The following is a 16564-nucleotide window of genomic DNA, read 5'->3' as shown; positions in this document are numbered from 1 at the left end:
CCTGCACAGCGGCAGCCGGAGGCAGGAGCTCAGTCATGACGTCTCTCTCATAGTGCTGACTGAGGAGCGGACGCCCAGGGAGGAGGAGGACTGCAGCGGCCTGGAAGCGGGAACGGGGCTCGGTAAGTATGTTTTTTTCTTCATTAATGCAGCGGGGGCATCTACTGGGGGCAAACTACGGGGGACATTACTACTGGGGGGGAATCAACAAGGGGCATTACTACTGGGGGGGCAAACTACTGGGGGCATTATAACTGGGGGGCATCTACAGGGGGCATTACTACAGGGGGGTCATCTATTGGGGCAAACTCGTAGGGGGCATTATTACTGGGGGGTCATCTATTGGGGGCAGCTACTGGGGGCATTATTACTGGGGGGCATCTACTGGGGCATTACTACTGGGGGGTCATCTATTGGGGGCAGCTACTGGGGGACATTTTTACTGGGGGCCATCTACTGGGGGCATTACTACAGGGGGGTCATCTATTGGGGCAAACTTGTAGGGGGCATTATTACTGGGGGGTCATCTATTGGGGGCAGCTACTGGGGGAATTATTACTGGGAGGCATCTACTGGGGGCATTACTACTGGGGGTCATCTATTGGGGGCAGCTACTGGGGGACATTTTTACTGGGGGACATCTACTGGGGGCATTATTACTGGGGGGGCATCTACTGGGGGCATTACTACTGGGGGGTCATCTATTGGGGGCAAACTCCTAGGGGGCATTACTACTGGGGGCAAACTACTGGAGGACATTATTACTGGGGGGCATCTACTGGGGGCAAAATGCTGGGGGACATTATTACTGGGGGGCATCTACTGGGGGCAAACTACTGGGGGACATTATTACTGGGGGGCATCTACTGGGGGCAAACTGCTGGGGGACATTATTACTGGGTGGCATCTACTGGGGGCAAACTACTGGGGGACTATTACTGGGGGCCAACTACAAAGGTGCTAACTACTGGCGGCGTAACTACAGGGGCATTACTACTGGCGGCTTAACTACAGGGGCATTACTACTTGGGGGCTAAACTACAGGGGGGCCAAACTACTGGGGGCTTAACTACAGGGGGCAAACTACATCTTATCTTATAGTAAAGGTTATACTTTATATTTTAGGTTATACTTTATATCAGTGGTTCCCAAACTTTTGTGAGTCACGGCACCCTGGAGTGTCAGATTTTTTTTTTCACGGCACCCCTAGGCCACAAGTTTCTTATTGAGAAATTTAGAAAAAAATATTAGATTAAGTAAATTATTTTTATATGTCATCCTTAGGGTCAGTTGTGTGGTGAGGGACAAGATTTGCTTCTGTATGTCCACATATTTTATAATTGGCAGCCACCAGCACTGTTTTTGCCTATTAAATTGACAATAAATAGTTTGAATTGGTCCTTGACAACCAACCTGAGGCACCCCTGCAAGTGCCTCGCGGCACCCCAGGGTGCCACGGCACACAGTTTGGGAACCACTGCTTTATATTTTAGTTTTTTTATGAAACAGGTTTCTGATGAATATCAAATTATTCCTCGATTGCAGACTAAGTAGCTTTGACTCAGGAGCTGTCTAGTGGTATCTTACAAGCTCAATGACTAGTCCTTAATTACACACTCGCTCACCTATAGGACTCTGACAGCCATTTTCTGTGAAGTTCATTAAAGGAAAATTTTGAGTCATCCTCACATCTTTAAGACCACTAAATTCTTAGATTAACTGGTCTGGTGTTCCTCCTTTTAGAAAGAAATGAGATAATTCCTTGCTTGTGAGTATACTGTATTGCCAGAATATAGTTCCCGACGTGACTTATCCCTTATGCTAATTCACACAATTATCTATATCCTTGTGGCGCCATATAAATAAAGGATGATAATAATAATAATAATAATATTATCCAGTATATCTTACATTTATATATCCATGGATTTGTATTTCATAATTCCTTCTATCCAAGTGTTTAATACTATTTATGTAGTGGCAAAGGTGGCAAAATGACCAATGTTGTGCTCTTGACAGGATTACCTTCTGCCAAATCTTTGGCTACACTTTTTGTCCAAAACATACTAAGTCTCCTATGATTGCACATGGGGCCTAATTCAGACCTGATCGTAGATGTGCTAAATTTAGCACATCTACGATCAGCTTCCCTGACATGCGAGGGAAACGCCCAGCACAGGGCTAGTCCGCCCCGCATGTCAGGCCCTGCCACGTCGCACAAGTACAAAAGCATTGCACAGCGGCGATGCTTTTGTACTTGAAGAGTAGCTCCCCACCAGCGCAGCTCCTGCTCGCTGGCAGGGAGCTACCCGTCGCTGTGAGGGTCGCAGCGGCTGTGTGTGATGTCATGCAGCCGCCGCGGCCCGCCCCCCGCACGGTCCGGGCACACCTGCGTTGCCCGGACCACGCCCATTTAAAGGCGGCCAAACGCCGCCAGCCCGCCCCCTCACAGCGAACGCCTCTGCCTGTCAATCAGGCAGAGGCGATCGCAGGGCTGAGACAGCCGTCGGCTGTCTGGCATGCACCGGTGCACTGCGGCACCGGCGCATGCGCAGTTCAGACCGAATCGCTGCTGTGCAAAAATGCACAGCAGCGATCAGGTCTGAATTAGGCCCATTGTTATTATCGACCTTTTGACTTCATCCCCCTCGCTGCTTGTTATAGTTGCAGCCATGTTTCCTAGATACCTACATCTTTGCACATATAATTGACTTGATTTGCAGTCAGCCCATTGATTGCTTTGAATTGAACTATTCTCTAACGCTAGATACACACTGTTCTAATTTTTGGTTGTCACAACAATTGGGCAATTTTTATGCCAGTTTAAGGTCCCAATGGCCCTCATTCCGAGTTGATCGTTCACTAGCTGCTTTTAGCAGCATTGCACACGCTAGGCCGCCGCCCTCTGGGAGTGTATCTTAGCTTAGCAGAAGTGCAAACGAAAGGTTAGCAGAACTGCTCGAAAAAATTTTCATGCCGTTTCTGAGTAGCTCCAAACCTACTCCTACCTTGCGATCATTTCAGTCTGTTTAGTTCCTGCATTGACGTCACAAACACGCCCTGCGTCCGGCCAGCCACTCCCCTGTCTCCCCAGACACGCCTGCGTTTTTACCTGACACGCCTGCATTTTTTAGCACACTCCCGAAAAACGCTCAGTTACCACCCAGAAACACCCACTTCCTGTCAATCACTCAACGATCAGCAGTGCGACTGAAAAGCGTTGCACGACCTTGTGTAAAACTGCTTAGTTGTGTGTGAAATAACTTCGCGCATGCGTACTGCGGCCCGTACGCATGCGCAGAAATGCCGCTTTTTTTACCTAATCGCTGCGCTGCAACTGAAAGCAGCTAGCGATTAACTCGGAATGAGGGCCAATATCGGCAGCACTCACTATGCAATTTTTTTAGATATTAAGTTATCGATTTCTAGCCAAGCATTTCTGGACATTTTTGGATAATTTTATCGCTATTTGGCCAAAACGCTTATGCCTACACACTATACTATAAAACAAGCCAATCATCTGATTATTGGAAAAACTGGCCCAATAATTGTATATGGGCATATTTATTAACTATTTTTTTTACTAAAATAATGTGAACTTTTCACATTATTTTAGTATTACCTGAATGTATTAAAGGGCTTTTGGAGCAGTTTTCATGAAAAACTGCTCCAAACCCTTTAATTCCCTTTTTTTTTTTTTTTTTTAGTAACCACTAATTCCCATACATAGCATAATGGGAAATGCGATCTGGCTGAATTTACTAAAAAATACACTGTAAAAAAATACTGCAGTGAGCCCTTACTAAAAAACAAAAATGGAACAAAATACCTCAGTGAGCCCTGCTCACTGTGAATCCTATAAATCTGCACATCTTTCTCTGCCCCTAGGTCATCGGGACTTCCTCCTGCTCCTATGACCCTCACCACCCACCCCCTTTCCGTGCAGTAAAGCGATGCTGCAAAGCATTAGCTCACTTTACAGCACTGGAGGTCACAGCAGCAGGGAGCCCTGATGACCAGCATCCCTCCAGGAGCACCTGGGAGTATGAGCTGCGGTGGTGGATGGGGGAGTCGCGGCACGGGGGTTGGGTCGTTGTGATGGGGAGGAGGGTGTAGGCGGCCGTGGTAGTGCCCGCGATGTTGGGCAGCAGTGCATGTGCAGCATATAATCGGGATATTTTTCATGAAGGCTCTTAAGGTTTCAAACCCTAACCAAGATGGCCACCGTCTGTACTTCTGTGTATGCACAGCTCCATCTTGTACTGTGTTAGAACGCCACATTACTACATGGACATGTTCCACTTAGCCCCAGAGAGCCCCTGCATTATCGCTATTCCATCCTGTTCAACCTCTGGTGTTGCTTGCATCTTGCACCACTACCCATATACTATCAGTGGCTGGTGACCTGTATGCTCTGCTTAAGCTCCACTCCATGCTAAGAGTGTGTATATAGATAACTATGAGTATGGCTGTACAATCACATTACTGTTGAGTAAGCCATGCCACTGGTTAAGCTGTTCACTGACTCAGGGTCTCTGCCATAGTTGCCTACACTCCCTCATTCTACAGGAGACTCCCTGAAATAGTAGCAATCTCCCTGACTCCCTGAATAGTCTCTCAATCTCCCTGACTGCACCTTACCCCATTATGCAGCTGTTACATTCAAATTGGGGCATCAGTGCCATTTCCCTGCATTGGTTATGGCTACATGCATTTTAAATAAGGTTTCTTGTGGCCACTTACAGTATATGGAGCCTCTTGTAAAACACAATACACAAACAAATCGTGTAACATATCAGTGTCTTTTCTTCAACAAGTAGAACTTACTAACTTTGGGGCTCATTTACATTTGGATGTAAGTCATTTTTATGACACGCCTCTCAGATGTAGCAGTACACGTCCGCGCTGTTAGGTGTTACTTTCACATCTCCCTGAAATGCTTTTTCAAAAGTAGGCAACTATGGTCTCTGCTGGTGTGTACAATCATTTTGCCATACTACCGCCAATAATACACACATAATCCAACATTAGCTTCATAGCTGTCTCCTGTAACCTTCCTATGGTTATAGCCTCACCTTGTAAAAGCGATTTTTACTTTTATTGTACATTTTAGACACTGTTTGCACATGTAAAAGTGCTCAAGTAAGCACAGCAACACTACCAGCCTTCTGTTTTACCAGTACATGATTACTATTTTCATTAAATACCCACGTTAAGGAAGAGAGAGCAGCATCCAACTGTACATTTCACCATACTTCTAGGATCCACCTTAGACAAGTTAGTAAGGGTTACATTTCATTAGCTCATACCTAATTTATGTCTTGGCACATGGCTAATCATCAAATATACCTCCAAATAAACATTTTACCTTCATTTCCAGGGGTAAGAGCAGAAACGAAGAGGAATATTATCTGTATGGAAGCATAAAATGTACATTACTACCACAACAACAGATATGCATTAAACAGGTATTACAGACATAACTGCGAGCTGTATACCTTGTCTTGTTTCACAACATGGGTTACCAGCTCCCTGCTACCAGTCTCTAGACCCTTGTATGCCAATGGTTCACATCCCATTTTATTGCAGTAGAAAGAGGCAGCCTATGATACAGAAGTAAGTAATCAAATTCAGTACAAGGCAGCTTATGCTGCTAAAGAGGAAGCGTACGGTAATGTCAGAGTACATGCTACAAATGTAGTCCTGTCCTATCCACATATCATATCTGTGGAACTCTTTTTAGAAATAAAATGTAAAAATGTATTTCTTGCTGCCAGAGGCAGTATTATGCTTCACTCATCCTTTAAATTGAATCACATTGTAATTACGATTGTATATGCAATTTGCCCATACCCAACCCCGTGTGACAGAAGTTATCACTATCAGCCAGGTGTATATTGAGGGGACCCAATAACCAGTGGAGGAACTTGTGAATTGTGGGCCCAGGTGCAAAAATTTCCTTTGGGCCCCCCTCCTCCTCCCCCACCCCAAGTGCATAATATGCCACACAGCAGTTTGTGACAGGGAGAAGCAGTGGGTGATGGGAAGGAGGATAAGCTGACGGGGGCAGACAAAGGGTGACAGGGATAGGCAGAGGATGATGGGGGGGGAGGTGACAGGTATAGGCAGTGTGTGACAGGTAGGGGGTAAGAGGGAGGGGGTGACAGGGAGTGGCAGTGGATGATAGAGAGAGTGACATTGGCAGTAGGAAACAGGGAGAGAGTGACAGGGAGAGGCAGTGGGTGACAGGGATAGGGTGGCAGATATAGGTAGCAGGTGACAGTGGGACAGGTATAGACAATAGGAGACAGGAGAGGGTGACAGGTATAGGCAGTGGGTGACAAGTATAGGCAATGGAAGACATAGAGAGAGTGGTATGTATAGGCAGTGGGTGACAAGGAGAGGGTGACAGGTAGAGGCAGTGGGTGTCAGGGAGGTATTGACAGGTATATGCAGTGGGTGACAGGGATAGGGTAGCAGATATAGGCAGTGGGTGACATGAAGAGAGTGACAGATATAGGCAGTGGGTGATAGGGAGAGAGTGACAGGTGTAGGCAGTGGGTGACAGGTATAGACAATGGGAGACAGGGAGAGACAGTGGGTGACAAAGAGAGACAGTGAGTAACAGAGGGGCAGATTTATTAAGCCTGGTGAAGTGATAAATTGGAAAGTGATAAAGCACCAGCCAGTGACTCCTAACTTTCATTTTTCAAATCCAGCCTGTGACATGGCAATTAGTAGCTGATTGGCTGGTACTTTATCACCTTCCACTTTATCACTTCACCAGGCTTAATAAATCTGCCCCAAAGTGAGTGAGTGACAGACAGTGAGTTATAAGTATATTGTATATACTTGAATTGGCTTACCTGGGCCCTGAACTGCAGACCAGCATGAATGGTGGCTTCTTAATTGTGGGTACGGCTAAGGCACTGGCAGTAGGAATGGCCATTGACCATCAATGATTCAAAATCAATGATTGTCTATGACCAATGTTGAATACTTTTGCCATCGATGGGGAAGAACCAGATGGTTTCCCACCATTAATGATGCACAAGCAATTTTTTATTATGTTTTTTTACAAAGTACAGAGACACATAGCTTAGCTCCACCCCAACACTCCTGAAAAGCTCCGCCCCTGGGCTCTCATTGACCCACAGCCTACTAAATTGTAAAGCAGGGTGACCATCGCAGATGGTTTCACACCATCCATGGTAACCCACCGATGGCCATCCCTATGGTTTACTATTGAGCAGTGTCCCACGTTTATGTCTGCCCGATGCTGCCCCTTACTAGAGATAGGCTCTTGGCATGCAGAGTGTAAGCCCGCAGTAAACTACAGACCTCTGATGGCTTCAGCAGCCAGCTCCTGCCAACAGAGGCGTATCTAGGGTTTTTGGAGCCCAGGGCAAGATCACTAATGCCCCCCCCCCCCCAAAAAAAGAGGAAAGTGTGTGCGCACGCCACCAGTGTCGCTGTATATAAAGATGTCATGCTATGTATGTATAGATAGATGTAGGTGCAGTGGTTGAAGTGGAATGTTTGAAGGGAGAATGAAAAAGTGAAGGTTGCAAATATGCGCACTCCGGAAAAGGGGGTGTGGTCACTCAAAAGGGGGCGTGTCCTTCAGTGTAGTAGGACCCCTTATACTATCTAGTACTGGTGCCCCTTTCACATTATAGCACACGGTATGAGCCGAAATTCACATTATAGCACACGGTATGAGCCGAACTTCACATAGCACACGTTATGAGCCGAACTTCACATTATAGAGTGAGGGGATCCTACCCCCTTAATTAACAAGGCCTGTGGGGCACTGTGGTGAGGGGAGCCTACCCCCTTATTTGACTAATTTAGCAGCGGAAGGGTTGCAGCAATTTCTCACCCCAAGCTGCGGCGCTTCTGCCACTTCCGACACTCCCCGTCTTCGGCGCCACCCGGAATGCAGAGCACCGCACCGGGGATGCACCCTTTTTAGTGTGGTCTGCTGCGCTCCAAAGGGGGATCTTCTCTCCTGCTGGAGCAGCTCTTCCCCCTGACGCGTCTTCTCCCTCATGCAGCTCTTTCCCGCTCTCCGAATCCTCGGTACCAGCCTGCAGTAATCTTCTGTAGTGCTGGCTTCCCGGATAGCTCCCCTGCCTCATTGCTGGCTCTGTTCTCCGGCTACCCGCTGGGGCTTCGGATGATCATCTCTTCCTGTCGCTGCATGTCGGCCTGGGACTCCCCGTCAGTATTCCCCTTGCACCTTCTCGAGGCTTACGGCCCGGGTATCGCTGCTACAGCAACGCCGCCTGATGAGCTCTAACTTACCGCCGGGGTCGCCCCTGCATACAAGACGGCTGCTCCCTAACCCGCACTGTGGGGGTAATTTCAAGTTGATCGCAGCAGGATTTTTGATAGCAATTGGGCAAAACCATGTGCACTGCAGGGGAGGCAGATATAACATGTGCAGAAAGAGTTAGATTTGGGTGGGTTATTTTATTTCTGTGCAGGGTAAATACTGGCTGCTTTATTTTTACACTGCAAATTAGATTGCAGATTGAACACACCACACCCAAATCTAACTCTCTCTGCACATGTTATATCTGCCTCCCCTGCAGTGCACATGGTTTTGCCCAATTGCTAACAAAAATCCTGCTGCCATCAACTTGGAATTACCCCCTGTGTTCTGGTTGAGGGTGTTGCAAATGAATGACACCTCATTCCCGCGATCAGCAGTCACTAGAGCGGGCGCCGCTAATTGCGCTCCGTGGCCACCTGCACAGGTCAGCACTGAAAGTTATGCCTCGACAGGTACTGAGGGAGGCAGGGGAGGCTGTTTTGAACTGCCCGCTCGACACATCATTTGATGTGAGAGATGTGGCGAGGGCGGCAGCTGAGGATCGCAGGGGTGATGTGCGGCAATAGTAGCGGGGGCGAGTGGGCATGATGCCCTGGCCGCCAGTGGCACCCCCCTCTGCTGGGCCTGCCAAGGCGCCCAGGCCACGTGCCCTGCTCGACCCCCATTAATTACGCCTTTGCCCCCCCCATATACTACAGCAACCAGCCCCCCATACTCATACACCCCAACACCTCCTCCATGCACTACAGCACCCAGCCCCCTTCTTCATACACCCCAACACCCCCCTCATACACTACAGCACCCAAACCCCCTTCCTCATACACTCCAACCCCTCCTTATACACTTCTACACCCAGCCCCCTTTCCTCATACCCCACACCCCAACCCCCAGCACTCCCTCTTATACACTATAGCACCCAGCTCCCCTTCTTCATACACCCCAATACCCAGCATGCCCTCTCATACACTACAACCCCCAACATTCCCTTCATATACTACAGCACCCAACCTTTCCTTCCTCATACACCCCAACACCCAGACAGCCGCCCTCACACACTGCAACCCCCAGCAAGTCCCCCCTTATACACTACAGACACCTCTCCCATACACTCCAAACCCCCCATATACTACAGCCCCCAGTCCCCCTTGCTCATACACACACACACACCTCACCCCTTATACAGTACACTGCAACACTCAGACACCTCATCTTACTCTACCACCTCATCATACATTCCACCCCCATCATGTTCACTTCACTCACCGGCTGTTGCTAAACAAAGATGTGGGGACCTTGTGGCTGCAGGAAGCTTTCTACTCCGGTCTCCGCTGCCGTGTGTGTCAGAGGGTGTGTCCTCGGCGCCCGCTCAGCATGTGTCCTCGGCGCCCGCTCTGTATTTGTCCTCGGCGCCCGCTCTGCATGTGTCCCCGCGATATTCAGCAGTGTGATTCCCCCTCACTGCGATCTGCAGCGTTCGTCACTCCCCACTGCTCAGTAGTCCCCAGAGCCGGCCCTAGGCATAGGCAAACTAGGCAATTGCCTAGGGCATCTGGTATGCCTAGGGGCACAAGCAGCTTCTGCTGATTAAAATGATATGCGGCATGCCTATATTCTGTGTGTAGCATTTCGTATGCAGATACAGCCACAGTCGCACACAGTATATAGACATGCCGCATATCATTTTAATCAGCAGAAGCTGCTTGTGCATCCTAGCCACATAGCAATGCAAATAAGATGCATTTCATAAAAAATAGGCACCCGACATTAGCAGAGCTGCCAGTTGACTCACGCCAGGAAATATATGTGTCATTATGTGTATAAGGGCACTAATAATGTGCGACATATGTGTAAGGGACATTCTGTGTGTCATTATGTGTATAAGGGCATTAACAATGTGTGGCATATGTGTAAGGGAAATTATGTGTATAAGGGCATTAATAAGGGTTGTCATAATGTGTAAGGCGCATTATGTTTATAAGGACATTAATAATGTGTGTCATATGTGTAAGGGGCATTACTGTGTGGTATTATGTGTATAAATGCATTACCAATGTGTGGCATTATGTGTATATGGTGCTCTACTGTGTGGCGTAATGTATAGAAAGGCCACTACTGTGTGGTTTAATGTGAATAAAGAGCAATATGGTGTGGTGTAATGTGAATAAGTAGCAATATGGTGTGGTGTAATGAGAATAAAGAGCAATATGGTGTGGTGTAATGAGAATAAAGAGCAATATGGTGTGGTGTAATGTGAATAAGGAGCAATTCAGTATGATGTAATGTGAATAAGGGACCCTATCGCATTATAAATAGTGAATAAAGTTGCACTACTGTGAGGCATACATTGAATTGGGTACTATTGTGTGGCCATGCCCCTTGCCATAAAAAACACATACTTTTTTGGGCTGTGCACCGAATGTGCACACTGTTCTTATTTAAAATACAGTGGGTAGAAAAACAACAAAAAAGGACTGCTATGGGTGGGGAGGTGATAGTGCTGGGAAAGAGGTGCAGGGTCAGAGGCGGAACTAGCGGTGGTGCTAGGGGGCACCAGCCAAAATCTTGCCTAGGGCATCATATTGGTTAGGGCCGGCTCTGGTAGTCCCGATCTGGCACCAGCGCAATCCACTACGCGGGAGTGCCAGTGGCCAGACTCCATTTAAACATAGCCTGGGATGCCTCCGGACGCCCCGCCCACCCAATGATCTTGCCTGCTGTTCTTCCCCACCCCATCCTTCTCCTATTGGTCCGGCGGTGATGTGGGTGTACATTCCCACATCATTGTGGGCGCGACTGTCCCCAGCTGCCCTTTGACAGTCCAGAGCAGAGGTGGGGCGGGATGTATGTTCAGCGGCTGACACTGCACCATATAAACTGCCCTGGCCGGCAGCGCCCCCTTCTGTAAATCCTGCTACGGCGCCAAGGGCATATGCCCTGCTCGGCCTGCCCAAGATACGCCTCTGCCTGCCAGTTGTCCTCTAAGGCCCAGCCCTCTGGCCACGTCATTGGTGGGCAGTCACAGCCTGTCCCCATTCTCTACATTGGCTCTATATGCAACTGGACACTCTTGGTGGGGAGGTCAGAGGCAACTTCAACTGCTCTGTTGGCTTCCCGCTACTCTCAAGAGAACCACTGCTCCAGAAGCCTGGCAGGTGTTGGGTTCTCTGCAGCAAGTGGCCACTCCACTTCTTCACAGCTCTGATGCTCCTTCCCCCGATTACCTCAGCGCCCGCTCCGCCCCTAGGGCTCCTTCCTCCCCTTCTCTGCAGCAAGCCTCAGACAGGAGGAGCCGAACTGGTCAGGATGAAAGGGAAGTAGTGAGGAAGAGAGGAGATTGTGACACAAAACACCTGTTTTCGGGGTGGGGGGCTGCAAATATTAAAGATCCCCAGGATTTATGGAAATTGGAGCACAACAGATAACTCTGTGGTCCCTCCTTTTACGACCACAACAACAGCCCCCATATGTTTCTTTGAGGAGACCACAAGAACAGTCCCCATATGTTTCTTTGAGGAGCTGCTACACTGTCGGATTAACCAAGTTCTTGAATACAAAGCATTCCGGAGCTGTACCTTGGTCAGTGGCGGGCTTGGCTGGGGGTCAGGGTGCCAAGTGCCCCCCAGCCCGCACCTGCTGTGAATGCTTTTGGGCCGGTATCTAATCGTATAGTATAGTACTTGTGGCTATGCCACTGTACTTGTGGCTAATCGGCCCAATAGTGCTATGCCACTGGACGCCATAAGTGTGGAGGAGTCTGGGACATTGTGAATAATGGCCACTACTGTGCGGTGTAATGTGAATAATGGACACTACTGTAGATGTGCTATATTCTTTTAAACTGAAGTCTGTTTGTGCCGCTGCTCTGCCGCTTTGTTTAGCCAGCCTTTGACCAATATTGGTGAAAACAATGGGCCCAATTCAGACCTGATTGTAGCAGCAAATTTAATATCAAATGGGCAAAACCATGTGCACTGCAGGTGTGGCTGATATAACATGTGCAGGGTAAACACTGGCTGCTTTATTTTTACACCGCAATTTAGATTTCAGCTTGAACATACCCCACTCAAATCTAACTCTCTCTGCACATGTTATATCATGTTATATCTCCCCCCCCCCCCCCTACAGTGCACATAGGCCCTCATTCTGATCGCTCATTAGCTACTTTTAGCAGCTGTGCAAACGCATAGTCGCCGCCCACGGGGGAGTGTATTTTCGCTTTGCAGGAGTGCGAACACCTGTGCAGCAGAGCGGCTGCAAACACATTTTGTGCAAAACAAGACCAGCCCTGTAGTTACTTATTCTGTGCGATGATTGCTTCGACGAATGACATGGTAATGACATCAGATACCCGCCCAGTAAACGCCCGGCCACACTCCCAGAAAATGGTCAGTTTCCACCCAGAAACTCCCACTTTTTGTCAATCTCCTTGCGATCGGCTGTGCGACTGAAAGTGTCGCTAGAACCTGTGCAAAACCACAATGCTCTTTGTACCCGTACGCCGCGCGTGCACACTGCGGTGCATACACATGTGCAGATTTGCCATTTTTTTAACTGACCGCTACGCAGCGAACAACGGCAGCTAGCGATCAACTCGGAATGACCCCCATGGTTTTGCCCATTTGCTAACAAATTTGCTACTACGATCAGGTCGGAATTAGGCTCAATGGCCCTCATTCCGAGTTGTTCGCTCGCTAGCTGCTTTTAGCAGTAGTGCAAACGCTAAGCCACCGCCCTCTGGGAGTGTATCTTAGCTTAGCAGAAGTGCAAACAAAAAGATCGCAGCGCTGCTACAAAAAAAGATTAAGCAGTTTCAGAGTAGCTCGAGACTTACTCCTACCTTGCGATGACTTCAGACTATTTAGTTCCTGTTTTGACGTCACAAACACGCCCTGCGTTCGGCCAGCCACTCCCCCGTTTCCCCAGCCACTCCTGCGTTTTCATCTGGCACGCCTGCGTTTTTTCTCACACACCCCGAAAACGGTCAGTTACCACCCAGAAACACCCACTTCCTGTCAATCACTCACCGATCAGCAGTGCGACTGAAAAGCATCGCTAGACCTTGTGTAAAACTACATAGCCTTTTGTGAAAGTACGTCACGCGTGCGCAGTGCGCACCATACGCATGCGCAGAAGTGACGATTTTTAGCCTGAATGCTGCGCTGCGAACAACGGCAGCTAACGATCAACTCGGAATGACCCCCAATATTGGGAGCAGTGATGTGGTCAAAATTGACTGGAAATTAATATTATCGAGGTTTAAATACTGTAGGAACAAAAAAGGCCCAAATTATATGATTTTAACTTTTTTTTTTATTTTTTTTTATACAGATCCAAAACCAGTGAGGGCGGTTTTGGCAAGACAAAATAGCCCGGCAGACATATCTACTAGAATGTTCCCTGCATTGTATATAAGTAACTACAATAGTGCCTGTTGTACGTATATCAGTCACTAATACCGCATTCAGACCGCAAATGCCGGATCCTACTCGGTAAGACAAACGTGTACTTACCGGGTGGGATCCGGCATTTGCGCTCCGCTGCTGGCTTTCCGACCCGGCAATATACCGGGTCGGTTGCCATAGCAGCGGAGGGAGCAGCAGCAGCAGGGGCGGGGGTGGAGGCAGCACCGGGAGATGAGCTCATCTCCTGCGCCGCCTCTCCCTATGCTGTGAATGGGAACCGTGTCGCATCGACACGGCTCCCATTCACACCGCACCTGACCCGGTAATCAACCCGGGTAAAACCCTTCTTTTTTACCGGGTTGAATTACCGGGTTAGGCGACCCGCTAAATCGTCAAAGGACCTTTCACATCGCACACTGACCCGGTTCGACACGGCAATATGCCGTGTCGATACCGGGTTATTTGTGCGATGTGAAAGGGGTATAATGCTCTGTGTATTGTGTATGAGTCTCTGTATTTCATAGATGTCACTAAAATACTCTGTCAAATGGGGTTTATAGGTGCTATAATGGTTTATAGGTCTTTGATATAACAGTTTATCATACATTTCCCTTTCCAATTAGACAACGCCCTCATTAGAAAAACCAAGACTACAGGTTTTTGTCATACTCAGTTTTCTGTTATAACGCGCTGGTAGAAAGACGGGCCACTTGCTTGTGTCTGTCCTTCAGGTTGAGTTGCCAGCCAGCCCATGGCCTTGCTGCTAATACCACCTGAAGATGGTGTTTACCCTTAGTAGCCTACGGGCTACTATACTGCATATCCTTTATCAGAGTAACCCTTCAGATTGCTCTCTGTTGGACCCCACTGATGTATGCACAGGCCAACGGGCACGCATGCACTGTACACGTGGTGGACCTGAACCATGAAGCAGAGTTTTAGAATCAGCTATCACTCTGCTTCCAGCTCCTTGCAGGGACAGCACCTTATTGGAAGATAAGACCAGGGCTGCCATCAGAAATCGTGGGGCCCGGGACTGACAAAATAGACAGGGACCCTCCCTTCCTCCCAAAAATAAGATTCTGCCGTACTGCTCCACCCCTATGTGATGTCACGCAGGTGGAGTGTTGCGGACCTACAGGAACTGTTTACAGAGAGCTGATGCTCAAATAAAGATTGTTTTAAGGAGTCCTCCCTACGCATCAGCCTGATGTTGATTCACAGACTGGTGCAGCTCTACAGGTATTGGCAGTAGGAGCCAGGGGTGGGCCCCCCTCTCTGTATGGGCCCGGGACCCCAGTCCCCATAGTCCCCCCCTGATGGCTGTCCTGGATAAGACTGCAAGGTCTGTCCACACGGATTTGCAGACAACTCCGAATCAGGCCATTATCAGATATGAATGTACGTATATATCTGTTTATTGATTTGGCATCACATAAAACACGCAGCACCTTGCAGCATGTATAACACACAAATTATTTAGACACAAAATACAATAGAAATTGTCTACTACTCCAAAGACCTTATCTAGGTAAGTAGAGGCAAATGCAGACTATCTGGTACATTCCTAAATTAGATGGATATCTGTGGGCCTGATTCTGATTTGCACTTTATTGCACAGCAGCAGGAAAGCGGCTGCGCAATAACATACAACTTAAATACTAATGTAGCAGGAGGTACCTGTTGCTAAACGGTGATACATTGGAGGTCATTCCGAGTTGATCGCTAGCTACCGTTGTTCGCAGCGCCTCGTACGCAGGGCCGTCTTAACAGCAGTGTAGGCCCCTGGGCACAGCAATGCACTGGGCCCCCTACCTATCCTCCAGCGGTAGAGGTGGGGGGTGCCCTCAGCGGCAGCTTTGATGTCCTGCGGGCGGTAGGGGGTGTTTTATCTTCCGCTGAGCATGTAGGACCTGGAGCAGTCATTTCTGCTAATTACTCCTTTACTGCACAGATGAGGCTAAACTGTAGAAGGGGGCATTGGGCTAAATGAAGGGTGGTAGGGGGTGTTTAATATGCAGGGGAGGGTGGATAGTGGAGTGGGCTTAATATTCATAATTTTCCGGTGGGAGGGCACCTTACTTGACTGCAGATATCTCCAGTTCCTGAAAATATATTTCTTAGCTTTGAATGGGCTAAAAACACTAAAGAGTCCCACCTTTCAGGAGGTGCTGGGGACACCTTTCAGAAGGTACTGGGGACACCTTTCAGGAGGTACTGGGGACACCTGTCAGGAGGTACTAGGGACTTGGGGATCAGAGGTCAGGTGCCAGAGCAATTCACAGATGAAAATATAAAACTGCATATTAGGCGTGTGGAGCTGGAGCAGGGACCAGCTGTTGGAAGGCTGATATCTCTGGTTCTGGGCATAGTAGAGACAAGCTGTCAGTGTCCACTGAAAGGGGAGAGTCCCAGCTTTTGGATTACACCCTCACAAAAACTCTAAGTCAGACAGAACCTGAGATATCTGGCTGGGAAGAGCAATTAACAGGCTCAGATGGGGACCACTACTTTCACGTTGGATATCTCCGGTTCCCCAGGGCCAATTTTCAAAAATCTGGTACCCCTGGAAAGAGGGGACCCTCAGCTATCAGCCTAGGGCCCTTATACTCTTGGGGCCCTTGGGCAAGAGCCCATTGAGCCCATACGAAAAGACGGCCCTGCTCGTACGGGTTACAATGAGCAGGAAGATTGACAAAGTGGGCGTTTCTGGGTGTCAACTGACCATTTTCAGGGAGTGCTTAGAAAAACGCAGGCGTGGCTGGGCGAACGATGGGCGGGTGTGTGACACAAAATGATTTTGCAGGCGCTCTGTTGCACAAGC

General features: G+C 48.6%; 1 protein-coding gene across 1 annotated transcript in view; it reads right to left on the bottom strand.

Annotated features, from left to right (window-relative positions):
• HPD (4-hydroxyphenylpyruvate dioxygenase) overlaps nucleotides 1-16564 on the bottom strand; it is a 114449-nt gene that overhangs the window by 84307 nt on the left and 13578 nt on the right. Inside the window, exons 5-6 of the mRNA XM_063964475.1 lie at nucleotides 5499-5603; nucleotides 5369-5411 (exon numbers count right to left, since the gene is read on the bottom strand). Of these exons, the coding sequence (XP_063820545.1) occupies nucleotides 5369-5411; nucleotides 5499-5603 (148 nt within the window). The remainder of the gene's footprint in view (nucleotides 1-5368; nucleotides 5412-5498; nucleotides 5604-16564) is intronic.

This window comes from Pseudophryne corroboree, chromosome 1, assembly GCF_028390025.1.
Source record: "Pseudophryne corroboree isolate aPseCor3 chromosome 1, aPseCor3.hap2, whole genome shotgun sequence".
NCBI classification, from domain to species: Eukaryota; Metazoa; Chordata; class Amphibia; order Anura; family Myobatrachidae; genus Pseudophryne; species Pseudophryne corroboree.
Note: the sequence above shows the minus strand (reverse complement) of the source record. Positions and strands in the feature narration are given on the sequence as shown.